The sequence below is a fragment of the Rhamphochromis longiceps genome, linkage group LG2 (assembly GCF_057381845.1).
Source record: "Rhamphochromis longiceps isolate RC_006_pf linkage group LG2, R_longiceps_female_GT1.1, whole genome shotgun sequence".
Taxonomy (NCBI): domain Eukaryota; kingdom Metazoa; phylum Chordata; class Actinopteri; order Cichliformes; family Cichlidae; genus Rhamphochromis; species Rhamphochromis longiceps.
In genome coordinates, this window is record NC_140558.1 from 31,790,704 (window position 1) to 31,808,848 (window position 18,145).

At 40.1% G+C, this 18,145-nt stretch overlaps 1 protein-coding gene across 2 annotated transcripts; it reads left to right on the plus strand.

The window, feature by feature from the left end:
• Positions 1-1,408: 1,408 nt before the first annotated feature.
• ccnjl (cyclin J-like) lies at positions 1,409-17,523 on the plus strand. Of its 2 annotated transcripts, none has more exons than XM_085423394.1 (6): positions 1,409-1,684; positions 2,324-2,410; positions 5,844-6,054; positions 14,855-15,154; positions 15,246-15,405; positions 15,497-17,523. In XM_085423394.1, the coding sequence occupies exons 2-6, from the start codon at positions 2,342-2,344 to the stop codon at positions 16,008-16,010; spliced, it is 1,254 nt and encodes a 417-aa protein (XP_085279520.1). In that variant the 5' UTR covers positions 1,409-1,684; positions 2,324-2,341; the 3' UTR covers positions 16,011-17,523. The 2 variants fall into 2 exon arrangements, with proteins under 2 accessions (XP_085279520.1, XP_085279528.1); XM_085423402.1 differs by having other exon boundaries at positions 2,327-2,410.
• The last annotated feature ends 622 nt before the right edge of the window (positions 17,524-18,145 follow it).

The following is an 18,145-nucleotide window of genomic DNA, read 5'->3' on the forward strand; positions in this document are numbered from 1 at the left end:
AGTTACGCATTATTTAAAATTACTTGTACATGAATTAAATGTATTTACAGTATAAATACTTCTTTGTTTTCTGTAAAAAAAACAACCCAAAACACTTTTCCCCCCTTACCTCACTTCAAGTATTTGTAGGTAAATATAATTACATTGTAATTTCAAATAAACTACATTCCACTGCAATTCCATTTAATTAGTCGTGGGCCATACTGTAAAGTGTTACCGAATACAGGACAATGACAGACTACATTAAGGAGACAAAGGATTGGAGAAACACAAGAACATGCTGCACCTCCTGTGTTTCTTTACTTTTAGAGGCCGTTCATCACCATTTCATGGACCACAGGGGGATTTTTAACTGGGGTTTTATACTCAAATGTCTCAAAGTCATCTGTGGGTATTCACATCACACATGGAAGCAATTAATCACACTTGATCTAATGTGTTACTTAACTAAAGTATCCATAACCTATGATACTTCAGGGAAGAAATGCAATTCTGCATTTAAACTTGTGCTTATGTAAAAGTACAAATAGACCATATCCTATTCCTTCCCCTAAACTAATTCAAACAGATACCATACTGAAAGCACAGTATCTGCTTCACTGCTTTTGTGGTTCCCCGGGTTCCAGCATTTACTTGGGGATCATTTAGCTCAAAGCATTCAACCAATGTTTTTAAGAAGCACACACAAGCTCTTTATATCTTGCAGTTTAAGATAATTGTTAGCATAAATCTTGTGCCAGTTAAACAGTTTATAAAGGCTGTTGAAGCCTGTGTATTGTTGTGTTTTTTGGTACTGATACAGGGGAAAAGCTTAGAGTCAGGGATACAGTGCTGTGACAATTATTTGCAAATTTCTCTATTTCTTATTGTTTTATATTTGTCATATTTACATGTTTCAGATCATTAAGAAAGAAAGAAAGAAAGAAAGAAAGAAAGAAAGAAAGAAAGAAAGAAAGAAAGAAAGAAAGAAAGAAAGAAAGAAAGAAAGAAAGAAAGAAAGGGGTCAGATACTTCTTCACTGGACTGAACAGTTAGCTCTCACACTTGATAGCATTAAAATAGACAACTTCAATAACAGCACTTCCAAAATCACTGGAATTCTTGCTCAAAGGGAATACTGTCTGGGATTTCTGTCTTAAAAGATAGGTAAATGTTTAATATAATATAATATAATATAATATAATATAATATAATATAATATAATATAATATAATATAATATAATATAATATAATATAATATAATATGCATTCGTTAACATTTTGTATATTAAATAAATGAAATGAGATCCTTTGCTGAACTGTAGCCGTTTGTAGTTCTAGCGGTGACCTTTAAAGACTACAATTCCCAGGCTGGGGGAGGAACCTCACGTCTAGAGCACGAGCTCTGTAGACCAACAGTAGCAGCTGGCTGAGCCGAAGAGGCTACTTTGTTAACAGCGAAGCCACCGGAGAGAAAACGGCTCAGTGGTTTCTCTCGGAAAAGTGTGAACAGTTTGGGGGAAACGGGGAACCCGAAGGCCTGTCGGTGGGATTTAACGGTGGCACCTACTCTGTTTTGTGTTATTAACTTTGTTTTTTCGCCGACAAAAAGAGGTCTTACTCAAAGTTGAGCCGTAGCGGAGTTCTGTCGTTCAGGATGTCGGACTGAGACAAAGGGGTCTGGGGGGCATTCCCGACGGAGCGGTGAGTGAAACAGGCGATAACTACCAAGACTAAAAAAAGAAAGAAAAAGTTTTCTTTGTTGCTGATTGCCGGAAAAATAATCTGAGTTTGTGATGAGCTCAGTATTTCTGAGCCTGGTGGGCACAGTTAACTTAAAGCCCGTCTGTTTGGCCGCAGTCTCGTGGTGTAGAATCGCCTTCAGTCATAACTGAAATGTAGGACTGGTTGGTGATTTGCCTTCGCGATGAACAACCACGTTAAAAAATGAGATTTTATGGAAGGCTGCTTTGATGAGACTGACCTACAGCATGGTCGAAGGGGGCATTTAACCGAGCCATTAGGTTTCCGAACACAGAAAATGGCCTATGCGGGGAAATAGACCTGTGCAGCGAGATAAAGGTGTTTAAAAACTTTATCAAAAACGCATTCCTCGAAAGGGTATTTATTTATTTATTTTTTACTGTCAACGAGAACAAAACAGCTAGCTTACTAATCCTACATTTTAAATTAAAGAGAACAGTTGTAGAAAGACTTAAATTCAGCTTTGATTTCTTTCCTCTCATGTGGTAAAAATAGTCTCAACTTTCAGTGTGGTGGCTATACTGGCTTGGCCTTGCTTCTTTCTTCAAGTACCTGAACTTTGTCTGATTTTGCTTTCAGCAGGTAAAACTAGGAAAGATGGAGAGGGAGCTGGAATGGTGGAAGGATCAGTTAGCTGCAGATATCCATCAGTCCCTCCGCATTAAGGTGAGTTTGTCTGAACTAAGCTCTGTTTTAACAGGAAGTTTTATTTTGCCGACCTTCTTCTGACTGCTTGCGCTTAGGATAACTTAAATTCACCTTTAAAAACAGTAACCCCCCACCTCTCCTCACAGCACTAGGCTTTTGCAGCTGACATTTTCAAACAGTGAGGCCAAAATCAACAGTGTCTGTGAATTAAAAAAAACAAACAAAAAAAAAAACTTGCTACACACTGCAGTGCAGTGCTTATCTTTATCACCAGCTCAGAGGAAATCTAGAAAAACGCCAGCAAACATTGACAGTTTTACTTCTGCCTAATCAAATCCGTGAATTAAAGTGATTAACAGTGAGTCAACAAACACTGATGTTAAACTCTCAACTGCAGCTTTGCCAAAATTTGTTACTCAAATGGATTATAAGTGTTTAGTTTTAGTTTTTTAATTGCACCCTTTGCCTTGTTCTAAAGACCAAGTGATTACTATTGATTTTCAGAAGAAAATGTTAAAAGTAATTTTTCTTTTTTTGAGCAGTTGTGGCACGCATTTGAATCAGACCCTGAGCTGTATTGATATTCCACGACAAGATGTAATGTTGCGAGGAAAATATAATTACCCGGTCCTGCTGTCTATTTAAACATAGTCTAAATTAGATTACATGGAGGATTTAAGGCTCATTAATTGAGAACATCTTAATTAACCTCAGAGCGTGATCATATTTCTTCCCCATGTGTCACTTTAATGGAGACATCTGTCACTTTGCTGGCATTTTCATCTTCATAGTGATGGAGCTCAGGTTTAGAAGATCAGGTATCTTAAATGTGCCACAAATCGCAAGAATGTGTGTAGAATGAGGAGTGTAGCGTATCGGGTGGTTGTGAGCTGCATGTAATGAGTCACACGCTTACATAGCATTTGAATCAGTTTACGCATGCTGGACAGTGTCTGACTCAGAGTGAGCTGTCAATTACACTGAAAGTCTTTATGCAGAGCTGGAAACAAAACAACACGCCCACTCTTTTCTCATCTGTGACAATGAGAGACATGCTGTCCGTCTCAAGTGTTTCTAGTCAAATCTAAAGCAACTGTTTTCACCACAGTATGATATGCAGCACTAAATGATCTAAAGTTACAATACAGGAATACCTGGTGGATGCTGTGCAAACCTGCCTGTGTTGTACTGCAGTGAGTTAGACAGTTTCAAAGCAGGTTTTTCTCAGTTTCTAAATTATTTTGATCAGGCGACTGATTTGTAGACAGTTGTAGTGTTTTTTTGTTTGTTTTTTTTTATACATTTTTTTTCTTGCCATGGACTTGAATCTTTTACCCAAATTCACAGGAGTCTTGGTCATCTACACAAGATCGCAGATACCACTAGATGTCTTCATGTAGAAACGCACTACAGTTGTTTCAAAGAAAATTGGGAATTTCTTTACAATCATTCCTTTACCTAGGCCATATTGGGAATAAAAGATATATAGGAAAGCCAATAGATCATAGAAAATCACATTGGGTTTTAAGTAGTAAAAGTAGATAAGAATCAAGTTAAGTAATAATAGTACAATAAAGAGGATTAAACCAGATAATGCAAATTGAAGCATGGGTACACTGTTATCCCCCGATTACATGTAATAAATGACCATAAGACTTTCATTTGAATTTGAACAGACCTCAAGATTTCAGATTTTGTTCTCAAGACTAAACTGTTTTTATGCTGAAATGACTGTTTAACTTATGGATCATTAACCATGCCAGATGAAAAAAGAATGCTGCTTTTAGATGACTTGAAAGCTGACATTTCTCTAAACAGAACAACTCATTTAAAATCTAGAGTAAATCTTTTTTTTCTCCCAAAAAATAAAATAATTGTCAGTTGCTTGGTTGTTTTATGTCTTCAGAAATAGTAAATTTCCATAAACCTGTAATGGAAAAGATTGGTGAGTCAGTGTCAGAACCGTGCGTAAAAAGGCCCTCACGCGGTCTTCACATTTCCTGCATGGCGCCTTTACCCCCACAGTCTCATCCAGCCTTAATGATGTGTGCTGCAGCGATAATGCCCTGATGTGGGAGATAGCGGTGGTGTGTAGCATGTGGCAAATTATCAGACATGCAAATCAGTAGGCAGCTGTGGAATCCTTAATTATGGTGCGGATCCCCCACAAAGGCTCCTCTGCACTCCTCGCAGACCCCCCCAGAGCCCTCCCTTCTTTTCACATCCACCCCCATTCTCCTGCTGCCCTTGTACCCCGAGACAGACAGATGGAGCAGAGTTTGGGGAGGACTGGCTGATATGATAGGTCATGGCACCGGGGGTTGGTGTTGCTATGTTGATTTGGTAGGGGGTACTGCTTATTTTTGAATTCCACTGAAGTGCCAGTCTGAAGACTTTTTTTTTTAAAGTTTTGCATTCACAGCAAATAATTTTTGTGCAGCGTGTCGGCTATAATAGTACACATTTCCATCAGTGCATTTCAGAGAAACGGTTGATACTAGTATTGGCTGATCTGCCAGGTTTTTTAGCTGCTGCCCTCCAATTTGGGATTTATTTTAATGGAAGAATGATAAACAAGAATGGAAGGCAGTGGTTTGTGGATATATAACAACTGATTACTAGTCAGATTGGACGATTTGATCCAACCTAAGCTATGGGATATTCTTGAACAGCAGTCCCGACATAATGTGGATATTTTTCCTTTATTTTAAGGACTCCTTGCTGGCGCTAAAGAGATTAATCTGCCAATCCTTGATCTCTTATCAAATCCCAAAGCCCTTGTTTTTATGCATCCAAAAAAACATAAAAACATATTCGAGTATTAGTATCATGAATTCAGGGGGAATAGCTGTTCTGTGTACATGCAGTTCCAAATGTCTCCTATTTCTTACTCCGAGGCAGGTTTTGAAACTAGAAACTTGGTCTCTCTCCAGTTTTCTGTAGCTGATTGGGAAGATACTCAATGCTGATTCAATGCAAATGCCCCCAAGTGTCTTCATTCCACTTTGAAACACATGCAGCTAATTGAACATGAATAGGAGATGGGCTAGGGGTGAAACCTAATCCTATCTACCACTCAACCTCCACTGGAGGCCCTCCCCTTCCCTCCCCATACCACATACACAACTCATCACACACAAACCCTCACCCCTTTGTTCAGAGACCCCTGCAATGACCCAGATTAGCTCCAGTTTTCTGCTCCAATGGTGAATTAAATGAAACGGATCCAGGGTTGAATCATAATCAAGAGTTTTTGGTATAAAAATAATTTCCTTTCTTAATATGAGTATCATACCCACCACTCTCCTGACAGTAGTGAATCTAGTCAGCATGGCTCACCATTATTATGCATATTCTTTTCGACCCGCATGCTTTTTCATCACTGCTTCCTGCCCACCCTGTTCCTCTTACACCCCGTCATTAACATCCCTGTTATCTTTTCTCTCTTCAGGAGCTGAAGTTGCCGGCCTACCGGGCCCATTCTCCCCAGATTGGCATGCGACGGTACTTTGCAGACTTGTTGGCCATCCTGAGTAATCGCTACCAGCTATGTCCTACAGCACGTCACTTGGCAGTCTACCTGCTGGACTTGTTCATGGACCACTATGACGTGGCTGTCAGGCAGCTCTACATCATTGCTCTGTCCTGTCTGCTGCTAGCTAGTAAGTTCAGAATCAGCTTTTTATTTTCTCAAAACTTGCCCCATGCTTTTTCTATATTCCAGGCATTTAAAAAATATTTTCCTTGATAAAATCCTTACATGTAATCTCAAAATAATCCCATCATGCTTTTAAATGGATTAGAGGTCATTTCACACCTCTTGATAGCTGAACGTGTTATCACACAGGTAATAAATGGGCTGCTGTTCGTGTTGGAGAACAAGGTTTCTCTATCTTTCACAAGTTAGCCCCACTCTTCAAGTTGATTGGAATTAGTTTATTTATGAAGCCATGGCTGTTTGGATCTGTGTTTTTTGATACTCTGTGTTTTAGAGCAGTAAATGTAAAAAAAAACAAACGCTTGGTCGTGGTGCTTTTTCGCTTGTGTCTTCTAACATAAAAAGGACCATATGAACATATTAAGAAGCATGATGGTGATTTTCTTTCTTAAAACTCTTTTTTTTTTTTTGTAGATGAAAGTTTTAATTGATGTTCTAAATGGTTTTCTTAAGCTTTAATCTGATAGGAACCTTTACTCAGGTTAAGGTTTATGTTTTCATCTTAAAAAGTGTTATATGTCATCTTGTAACTACACAATGGTTGCACTGTGAGTCTGTTGTGCTAAAAGAAATGCTTTGACTGTGGTTTGTGCACAGATGGCACAAGGTGAAACACTTCCTGCAACTAAGCTATTTTGAGTTACACTCTAGAGATGCTTTTTCCCCTTCCAGCTCCACCTTCTAACTGAACCGTATTGACAGTTTACTGTTCAATGTGTTGGTTTAAGATAAAACCAGGTTTCCAATGTGACAGCATGATGGTTCCATTGTTTTTGAGAAACCGTTGGGATTATGATCATGCCTGCAGAACTTTATCTCTGTCTTTGATGCTAGTTGTAATATGATCTGAGTGGCTACTTCAGTTTGAGCCTGAGATGAACTAGTGTTGCACTTTCTGAGGTTAAAATGTCCTCTAATTAAAGCTGCAAAACATTTTGTTTAAAAAAACAAAACTCATTTAATTGATTGCAAATTCCAGCTTACCCAACATCCCAATACAAATCTAATTTACTACCATTAGTTGTTCACTCTCTAATGGCAATTTTCTGCTGTGATCAGCAGAGAAAATATGGAGATATTGTGTGCTTTCTTATTGTCAGCAAACACTTACAAAGACCAAATCCAGCTGTGATTTGAGCCTGCTAATAGAGGGATGTTTTCCATCACAGAATTCCTTTGTTCTTCCAAACTTATTAAAAATGCATCAGTGTGCACAGATGTGAATGCTTTGGTTGTAGTTGCATCGATTTTCAAGTTGTCTTTGTTTCTGCAAAAGTGAGTGAAGTAGTGGTTTAGTTTGATTAGTAACAATTTGCTTTTCTGCTCTGAAGTCAAAAAATGTTTCTTTTTGTTTTGTGTAAAGCAGGTGTGTTAATCAACATCCCCCCCTCCCCCCTAGTGCAGATTCAGGGTGTAGGTTGTGCGGTAGTTATTAGTGTCTGTATGCCTGTCTGGTGATTAACAGACTGTGAGGATTTCTGTACGTTAATGTAGCCCTTGGCATCATGGGTAATTAGACTAATGATGCTGTCAGAGTAAGAGTCTGGAACGGGGCCCGTTCACTTGGGAGGGCTCAGTTTGTGTGTGTGTGTGTGTGTGTGTGTGTGTGTGTGTGTGTGTGTGTGTGTGTATGGAGTCGCATACATGCCGCTTTTGCAATCAGAAGTCTCTGTGGTGTGATAAATTTGAATATAAGACTTGAAAGAGTTTTTTTTTTTTTTAAATCAATCTCCTGAGAATCCAAGAATAGCTTTGTGAGTTTGTTAATTTAGTGATATAATTATTATCAACTCAACCTGGAAAGAGGTTATCCTTCTAATCACTAATAATTAATCAATTTAAAAAAAAATCTTTTGATTGTGGCTTTCAGATACTAAGGCTTTCTCTTGCTCTCCTCTCTGTTCTCACTCCTCCAGGACTTGAGGGAGTCTCTGTCATGATTGATGAGGGCTTGAAAGTGCATTTCAATCAAAGTTGTCTCGGGTTTTCATCTGTGCCTTGGAATCTGGCCTAGTTATTGAACAACCTCCCCAGGTCTCACTGACTGGCTTTGACAGGCACATACATTGTCTTTCTTTAAACTCTCCTGGCTTTCAAACTCTGTTAATTAATCAGTACCTCTTTCATACTTCTCAGCAGTCACTGCCTAATCCTGTTTCTCCATTATATCTGTGTTTTTTGTGGGAACTTGTGAGTGCTTGTGTTTGCGCAAGGATGAGCTCCTCTTCATTTGTGGTAGTAAGGTTATGGTCAGTTTTTTATAAACAGAGTAAGTGGAAATGAGGTTTATTGACTGCTGATTTTTATTTTGAGAAGAAAGCCAATATATTCCCTCAGAATTAAGTATCTGTTGTGTTGAAGTCCTGCAGTGATACATCAGTCTTGTTGACATTTTTTTTCTGATCAGGACAGGTGAACTCTCCTGAGTGAATCTCAGTTACAAGCTCTCGCTGAAGGTGGTTTTCATATATTTTGTTCCATGAGCCCTACAACTCTTATTGCCTGTTCTTATTGTCCTTATCTTCAACGTTATGCTGCTCTGTTGTTTGTTAATTGCCCCTTGGGGATAAATAAAGTCTTCTGATTCTACAAGAAAAGAGCATCCTGTGAAATGGCACAACTAAAGAGACTACAGCGTGCACTTACATAGGCGTCGGAGCCCGGGGGTGGGGAGGAACTGTGTGCCGAGGGGCACCTGCCATATGCTCTCCGAGTCAGGCCTCAAACAAAAGCCAGTCAATGCAAGCAGGCCAGCCAGCCAGCCAGCCAGCCAGCCAGCCAGCCAGACCCTTCCCATAGAGGGGGAGGGGAGCACACTCCAAGGGGTGGAGGTTGTTGTGTGTGCAGGCTGTTGTGTGTGTGCAGGCGTGTGTTTGTGTGTGTGTGTATGGTAGAGATTTGCCGTAAGCTAATGTCACTAAAAGAGGACATGGTTGCTGTGGCAACCTTGTGATAAACCCACCGAGTCCTTTCTTGTGGTCACCTCATTAAAATCCACATTCATGTCTGATCCATTTCAGAGTTTGCCATTAAAAGGCTGCCACTACTACCACCAACACACAGACATAAAACTGGCTTGTTCTGGTAATGTCCCTTTACCTTCTGCTGCTGCTGGCTCTGTTTCCTCCTCGTTCTCTCACCTTGTCAGGGTCGGGCAGAGAGAGCCAGTCCTGGGACAGGATAGCCAGTAAAAAGCACTCCCACATCCCTGAGGGGGTTGGGAAATGAGTGGAGCGGTACTTCAAAGGCAGGTTGACTGCTGATGTTAAACAGGGTAGAAAGGGAGGGAGAGGTGGTAGCCTGCAAAATGGGACATGTTAGAACTGAACCACTCGGTGGGGTACCCTAAAATGTTGATTAATAGGGGACCCACTTCCCTCTCTGTCCAAATATGTGATTCTGATTGAACGGTTCCACAAGTTTTCTTGAAAATGTTATTAAAAATATCCATAAACAGATGTGGCAGTTCATCTTTTTGTTTGAGATCTTTTTTTATAATTATAACCCCCAACTGCAGGCAAATGTCAATATTTAGTCGAATTTTGTGTTTTGTTGTGCAATGCCTGAAACTCCCCACGAACTACCTGTGTCACCACACATACTGCATGGCATTTCACACAGTCAGTCTCTGAATCCCCCCCACACAATCTCACACACACACACACACACACACACACACACACACACACACACACACACACACACACACACACACACACACACACACACACGCGCGCAGGACTGAGTCTTCTCAGTTTCTCCCCGCTCACCCAACCATTCAGCATCAGGGGTCAGGGGTCGGCCCAGGCCTACATTGTAAGAGCTGGCAGAACCTGGGGTGTCAACACAGAGGTTCTGTGATGGAGCTGTGACCAATTTTTCCCTGCCAATGAAAGATGAACCGACAAATACATTGTGTTTAAAGAACAGGGGAAATTCCTTCATGGCTGTCAAGTTGAAGAGAGAAAGCAGGGTGAGCTTTATTTATGAGAGATTATCAGCATTAATTGATAGCAGTAAGAAATCCTGTTTGGGAAGTCATTCACATGTACCACAGGGCTGTTGGTCGATTTATCTGAAGCTTTGTTGTGTATAAAGTCTTTTTTTTTGTCATTCAGGGCTTCTGGTTTAATGTGTCCTTTTTCAAATATATATTTAGATTTTCACCAAGAAATCTGGAAAGATGCTTTAATAGTTTTAGATGTGGTGGGGAACTACCAGGTGAAGAAAGTTTGAAGGCTGATCAAAAACTGGTAGAGTTGCACATTGTCAGCAAAATGGAGTGAAACAGAAAATGAGTCCTGTGTATGTGAGAGTACAACTATCAGGTTTTCTAACAGCCCCTATCACTCTAAACTGCTTTCCATCTCCACCCCCAACTCCCATTTTTCAAATGACACACCTGGGAGGAAGCCTTGCATCCTGGTCTTACCTCTTCCTAACCTTAACCTGTGACACACATCATTAAGTCTGAATATTTTTAACAACTTGCTCCACATTTTCTCATCATTATTATCACCAGTGTGTTCTGTGAGAAATAATAGGTGTCTTGTAGTTGCTCTGTATGGAGAAGTACATGGTTTAGATGAAAAAGAAAGCTTTTAAATAAAACCCTTGGAGTGTCACTCTATACTCCTTACTGACTTGAGATACAATCATGTAGCCGTCTGCATTCCAGGTGAGCTGAACTCACAGGAGAGGAATGCATCATCTCTTTCATACTGGCAACAGTGAAACGGCACACTGTTATCCCAATAAAATAGCAGTGAGTAGATATGATACAATTTACAAAGCCAAACACTGTGATTAGTACTTGTATGATTGTATGTATCATTAGTACTGGTTTGTGTACACTTGTGGATTTAACAGTGTAGTGCTATATACGGTTTTGCACATTTGATTTTGTTTTTAATTTTTTAAAACAGACGGAAATGACTCTATAATGCTATTTAGCTCTGGATATTTATTATTTAACAACAATTTTATATAACAACAGTTTAGGTAAGTAATCAACGATTTAAATAGTATTTTAAGAAAAATGTCTCAAATTAGTCTAAAGTAATTTTCTTACGGTAGTTCATCTTGTCCATTGGCTCCTGGAAAGCAGTGTTAGATTTTAGGTGCCGTTGTAGGAGGAACAAAAACTATGATCCTAGAAATCTTAGAAATGGTATTCTGATGTCACAGAGTTTCTGCTGGAAACATGAAGTTTGTTTAATGTCCGATCCACCACCGCTCCACCTGTTAATCTCAAAAATAGTTCCTGGCCGCACTGTATGTGTGAAAATGACTTAAGCCTTCTGTTAGAGGAAATTATATACGTTTTCATTTTTGATTGCTGTTTGGATAAAAATGTGAAATTTGGGAACAACATCTTTCAATTTTGAGGAACCCATTGGCTATTTTTCAATATTTAACTTAATTAAAGCTAGTTAATCAGAAAAAGCTATGAATAGATGGCTGGATAATGTATAGTTACATTTTTAGTGCTCTTTTAGATAACATTTCCAAATGGTAACTGGTCTGATTTATTGTACTTCAGAATTAATAGAACCAGGAGCTACTTGTACTCTTAGTTGTAGGCTTTCTGATTTCATCTTTCTGTCATGGTGCAGGCTTTCTGTCATTCAGAACAAGATTCCTCAGACCCACCCATGTCTGTGATGGAGAGAGAGCTATGTTACACTGTATTTGCCACACATGAAAAAGACTTGCTGCTGCAAGTGTGTGTCAAATCTAGTGAAGTATAATTAAACTTTTTTGTTCAAGAGGAGGACTCTGTCATCGCCACTAAGCACAGTATCACAGTATGTGTTTAGCTTAGACAGTCGAACCCTTCCTCACACAGCCTCTTGAAACATGCTCTCGTGTACTGGGAATGGCAGCAATGCATCATACAAGAATGTCTTAATCTTATTGCAAATCAGAAACCGAGTTGGTGAGAGACACTCTTATTATGTATATGTTATGGCTGTTAAGGGTTATTCTCTAGTGAGCTGAGGCACGCAGAGAAGCATGAAATGTGCTAATCTTGATCATGCCTATCTGTTACTGTGATTGCATGTAGTTCAGACTTGTTGAATATGAAGTGTAAATGACGAGGATGGCCTTTCAGACACTAAGTTGCTATATTCAGATGCTGTCAGACTGCAGGAGAGGAGTGGGTGGGTGAATAAAGTGAATTTATTCACCATCCTGTGTTTTTTGATGATGTGTTCACTTATTGAAATGACACACTGTAATCTCCATGATATTAACTTAAACCTGTTTCTGGTTTAAACTCTTGTTATGGTTTGGCAGGTTTGACTGAAGATTATTTTTGGACACTCATTGTTGTAAACCAAAGGAATAAGCACAGAACACAATAAGGAGCTTGACTTGTGTGTCTTAGGATCAAAGAGACTGGGGTTATGTGGGGATAGGGGGGCAGTGATGCCTTTTTATGGCAGTGTCTGTGTGGACATAGCAGTCTAGGAGCAGACGGGGACCTGATCCAAAGGATATGAGGGTGAGAGAATGGGACAAGTGTGGACTGAGCCATGGACTGAATCTGAGTGGTTGTAAAACAGCGCTGTTTCTTTGTGCTTCCTGTTCTGCCTGATAGACACGATTACTGCTTCTCTACTAATTACTGTCTCACCCCCACATCCCTGCATGTTGGCCTGCCAGTCCCATTCCCTCTCTCTTCCTTCCCCTGCTTAATGGTGGTTTGCAGCATAGGTGATAAAATTTATACTTGTAGGAAGACACTCAAGACGCTCTACTAGACGTGGGCTCAAATATGAAAATGAGGTCTGTTGAAGACAATGACAGTATCAGGTAATTGTTGCTGTTTGCTTATAACTGTAGCTGGGAAAGGTTAGTAAAGCTCCTGTTTTCAGTGTTTCATTGGCCTTGTCTTAGATTAGAAGATTTACTCCTGCAGAGAGTTTTCGTTGAGTTTTCGGATTAATGCATATTTTCGCCAAGCTGAAGTGTAACATTTTAATCCTACCAGCGTGATATAATGGGGTAACATTTTGTCTCCAGGCAGGAAAAATATGTATTTTTGATTATTGAAATGTCTGCAAATAAATTTTTATTCTCAGTGTTATATTATGTAAATTCTATCCTTATAAAGAAAGCAAGAGAGAGCAAATCGGACATTTAGACATAAATATGCTTTAATAAACGTGGCAAGTCTGGTGGTCCTCAAAATTAAAAAATTAATTCATTAATCAGATTAATATTGGCTTATTGTTAAGCTATTGGGTTAACTGTATTTTTTTGCAAATGATCCCTGGCAACACGATCACATGCAGTCCTGTTGCCAGGGCCAAAGAAATATTAAATCTAGTTTAGAAACCTTTTCTCTGTTTCTTTGTCTGTAATACAGTACTGATTTATTTATGTGTTTATGTATGTATTTATTTATTGAATGCTTCTCTTAGGTGCTTCTCAATTAGACTAAACTGTATTAACTTGATCTGTTCCTATTTATCAGGTCTAAGCAGTATGAAAACATTTGTTGCAGAGTATTATGTTGTAATCATTGACAATATTTTTGGTGTAATTTATCTGCTAGGATCCACTTTTGTATGTCCACAGGAGGACTTATACTTGTTTAAAAACTGCTTATAGCTACATTATGTTTCATCCCGTAACCCATTTGTTTAAATTTAAAGTGTCTTATTGCACAGCTAAATGTCCAAGGCTTCTTCCCAATAATTAGAAGCAGTATTAAAAAAAAATTGAGCTCTGATTTTGAGAGCCAGCAACTTCCATTGAAAGTTAGTAGTAAAAGCTGCATGCAGTTTGTTGCAGGCTTTAAAGGGAGTCTGTATCAGTGTAACCCGACCCCTCCTCGCCCTCATTCTTAATGTTTGAGAAGAGGCCTGTTGGACCCTTGGATTAAAGGCATAAACACCCCACTTCATTGGTCACATGGACCCCAGAGGCCTCAGGGCTGTTGCTATGGAAAGCAGGAAGTCTTAGGACAGGGAGGGGGGCTCACCAAAAATGACGATTCTCTAATGTCTGCGAGTGAGACAAAGGGACAAAAGTACTGAGGATTGAGCTGACCGTGTTTTTCATAGAAAGTCCTTTTATGGTCCACTGTAAGCCTCCCTGGGCTTATTAGTATAATCACTTTGCTCTATGGCCAGATGTTCGGGAGTAGCCAACTTAATTGCAAATTCTTAGTAGGTAATAAACTGCTTTAGAGCTAACCGTAAACCTGCTGCACATGATGGTAATCTTGTTAAAAAGAGGGAAAACAATTAATAAACATTCTTTAAACACCCTTTAACAGATGCAACTCATTCTGGTTCACATTTTCCATTCTTACTTACTTTTCTTCAGTACATGAGATGATGTTAGTTATGAATTGCATTTTTTGTCACCACAAGAGGTGCAGCTAATGATCGTTTAAATGAGTTGGTTCATATTTTATAAATCCATTAAAGCCTACAAAATTTTTTATATATTTTTAAAGATGTTAAAGACTTTTTTGTTCAAAATCTTTACCCATAACACAAAAACCATAGCTAAAAGTCTTCTGCATTAGTGTAATGCTTTATATTTTTGAGAACTTACAAGCTAAGTGCAATACAGAGGTTGCCTCCTTGAATACATATGTAAACTGTTACATAAGTTAAATAAATATTGGATGTTTCTATTTTTTTTTTTTGTCTTTATGGCTCTAAAGTCTGAAGGTGTAACTAAAGTTTTATAGCCACCCTCACTACATCTTTGTTTCTTTGCAGGCAAATTTGAGGAGAAGGAGGACCGGGTCCCCAAACTGGAGCAGCTGAACTCTCTGGGGTTCATGTGCAGCCTAAACATAGTTCTCAACAAGAAGGATCTGATCAAAATGGAGCTCCTGCTGCTCGAGACCTTTGGCTGGAATCTGTGTATGCCCACACCCGCCCACTTTATTGACTACTACCTCCATGCCTCAGTGCAGGAGGGCGACCTCTACAATGGCTGGCCACTGTCCTCCCTCTCCAAGACCAAGGCTTTCATGGAGAAATACACACACTACTTCCTGGAGGTTTCATTGCAGGGTGAGTTTAAAAGACGGTAGTGAACTGTACTTTACTTAATGTGTCACACAGGTGTTGAACATAGAGTGATGATCTTTTTTCTCTTTTACAGACCATGCCTTTCTGAGTTTCAGGCCATCCCAGGTTGCTGCTGCGTGTGTGGCAGCATCTCGTATTTGCCTTCAGATTTCTCCAAGTTGGACAACTGCTTTGCATTTACTAACAGGGTACACATGGGACCACCTCACCCAGTGCATTGAGCTGATGTTGCTGTAAGGGACGCACAAACCCACACATTTCTTGATTTATTTCATTTTTGCAGGAGGTGTGATAACAACTGAAATATGTGCCTTTCCCTTTTAGTGCTCATGACAACGATGTGAAGGAGGCCAATAAAGCCAAATCCACACCTCCTCACCGGCCCTCCTCTCTGCAGTCCCAGCCGCAGACCTCTCACCTCTCTCCAGTGTCAGCCATCCAGAGACCAGCCTCCTCCACCTCCTCCACACCACAGCTGCTCTTTCAGCCAGATAGCTTTCCACACATTTCTCAGCATTCCCCATCCCTGTCCCAGCTGCAGGCACTAGCTGAGTCCCAGGCTTTGGGGTCTGTGGTAAACATGTCTCAGGACTTTCTTCAGAGTCACAGGATGGGTCTTCTAGCTGGGGCTGCCTCCATCACTCCTGCGGGGGTGTTCCCCTCCTACCCAAGCCTAACCTCAGGTCTCCAACCGGGGACTCGTGGGCTGCCGCTCCAGGGCCCCATTTCTGTGCAGATGGCCCTTGCTGGAGAGCCGCGACATTGTCTGAGCATGGCTTACAGTGGGAGCTACCTAGGGGCTCATCACACGTTCACAGCCGGCTGCTTTGACAGGTGACGCCAGGAGACGGAGAGGGAACGCAAACCCCCACGGGAGTCCGCTGATAGAGACCTCCAAATCCCCAAACACCCACTTACAGACCTCCTCTCTCTCTCCGTCGCCACCGCAACAGCTTCAGCTTGCCCAGCTCCCTCGTCCCTCTCACAGAGACGCCTCAGACGCAAACAGAGGTCCAAAAGCAAGAAAGATCCAGTGGAAGTCATCACACTGACATGACAAATGCTCCTCTGCCTCATGAAATACTGAGGCGCTGTGAAATTCTTATCCCTATATTCCGAGCTGACTTTATAAATCTGTGTTATTTTGAGACTGTCATCACTGTGAATGAGATGAAAGCAGCCGTGTGATCCAACACCCACCTCATTCAGTGCCTGTTCTCAGTTGTGATAGCTGAGCCAATTTTAGAAGTGCACAGAAGACAAAGTATGTGATAAGCATATCTTGCTGCTTGACGTTTTATTTTTTGTTTTTTTTAATTACTAATCCCAAAAATTGAACATGTTATAGAGAAAATTTGGCTGATATTGTTTTTTGTTTTTTAAGCCACCATTTCAGAGAGATGAAAGAAATGGAGGCTTGTTGCTGACGTGGCAGAGCACAAAGAGACTGTATGTCAGTGGAAATTTTACTTGTGTCTCCTGCACGTCATTGAACATTGATCTAATGAGCTGAAGGGCTTCTCTGAGAATTCCTCACAACATAAGACCTCAGAGGGGACGAAGAAGTCATTGTTCTGTGCGCAGCAGGTGAAGTCCGCAGCTCGATCAGGCGTGCGCTATTTTTATCCCCGCCTCCCTCGTCATCTTTTTTCTCTCTCACCTCCAAAGTCGAGCCTTGTGGCTGAGCCCTCACGCATGCAGGTGAACGTGTGGCTCTGTTAAAGCTGCAGGCTTTGTCATGCTAAAGTTTTAATTTCTCCAGCACCACTCAAAGAATTAAAAGACAAACTGATGTGACTGGACCAGCATGGTGAAGGAGACACAACGCTGGTGTGTGTTGTACATATGAATTGCTGCTGCCTTCTGAACTGTTGGTTCTGTGTCTGTGTTAATGACTGAAATGTTTACATGAACCACTAAGTATCAGGGACTTTAACAAGATTATACTTGAATATGATGCCATTGAAACATGTCATAGCTTTTATTTATGACTTTTTTTTTTTTAAATATTCATTTTTGATATTATGTAGTTTTTTGCCAGCTTAGAAATCCACCGTTGGTCAGTTAGTTTTTTTTTTTTTTTTTTTTTTTTTTTTGTAACTGTTCATAGAAACAGGCTCAGGTTTTAAGGCTGAAGCTAGCAGCCTTTCCTTCATTATTCTGTGCTTATGCTTTAAAGTGGATGCTAATTCAGCATCTGCGGGGGCTGTTATACTCTCCTTATTCATCACTGGACCATACTGTGTACAACTCAGTAACTGAATGCATGAAATAGTCTGCTACATAGCTCAATAAGCCCGCGGTCGCTTGTTTGACACACCAGTATCTGCAGCCTGTTGTTTCTAATTGTTCCACATTTCTTCCGTCTTCCCAGTGCCGGCTGGTATCATAGTGATACTGTAACTTTGCCGACTCCAATTTTCGGGATCTTTTTTTTTTTTTTTACTATATTTTGACTGAATTAGGGCTGCAAATCATCAATTTGGGTTTTAGGTTGAGTAACTGTGTGATATTTCTGAAATCGCTTAAAAACATTAATGATATTAATTGTATTCATACTTTTTTTAAAACTCTACTTAAATATAGAAAATCTGCAGTTATATATCGCAAATAAAAGCAGGCTGGAGTCAGGAAACATTTAAAGTACACATCAGTGAATCTGTTCATTGTTCCAGCTCTTGACTGAACTGATAGTGTCTTCTCAGCTTTGTAGAAAACTGATGTCTTTCTGGAAGAAGTGTAAACTCAGATATGCTACTTGGAATTTCTTGAACCTTGAATTGCCTATCGTTTAAATGTCCCGACTTTTCACTTCATTCTGGTGTTAGTTGTGCACGTTGGGCAGCCTCCTCATGTCCGTGCCTTGTCCTGAGCAGTTGTCAGGCTCACAGACATGTACAGATATTTGTTAGACAACACTACATGAAGCTTCCTGAAACAGCATTACCCAGATTAATATAATCCTGCATCCAC

Coding starts and splice junctions, on each gene's coding strand:
- ccnjl (XM_085423394.1), top strand. CDS start 2,342: ATGGAGAGGGAGCTGGAATGGTGGAAGGATCAGTTAGCTGCAGATATC. Junction 2,411..5,843: donor ATCAGTCCCTCCGCATTAAG/GTGAGTTTGTCT, acceptor TTCTCTCTTCAG/GAGCTGAAGTTGCCGGCCTA. Junction 6,055..14,854: donor GTCCTGTCTGCTGCTAGCTA/GTAAGTTCAGAA, acceptor GTTTCTTTGCAG/GCAAATTTGAGGAGAAGGAG.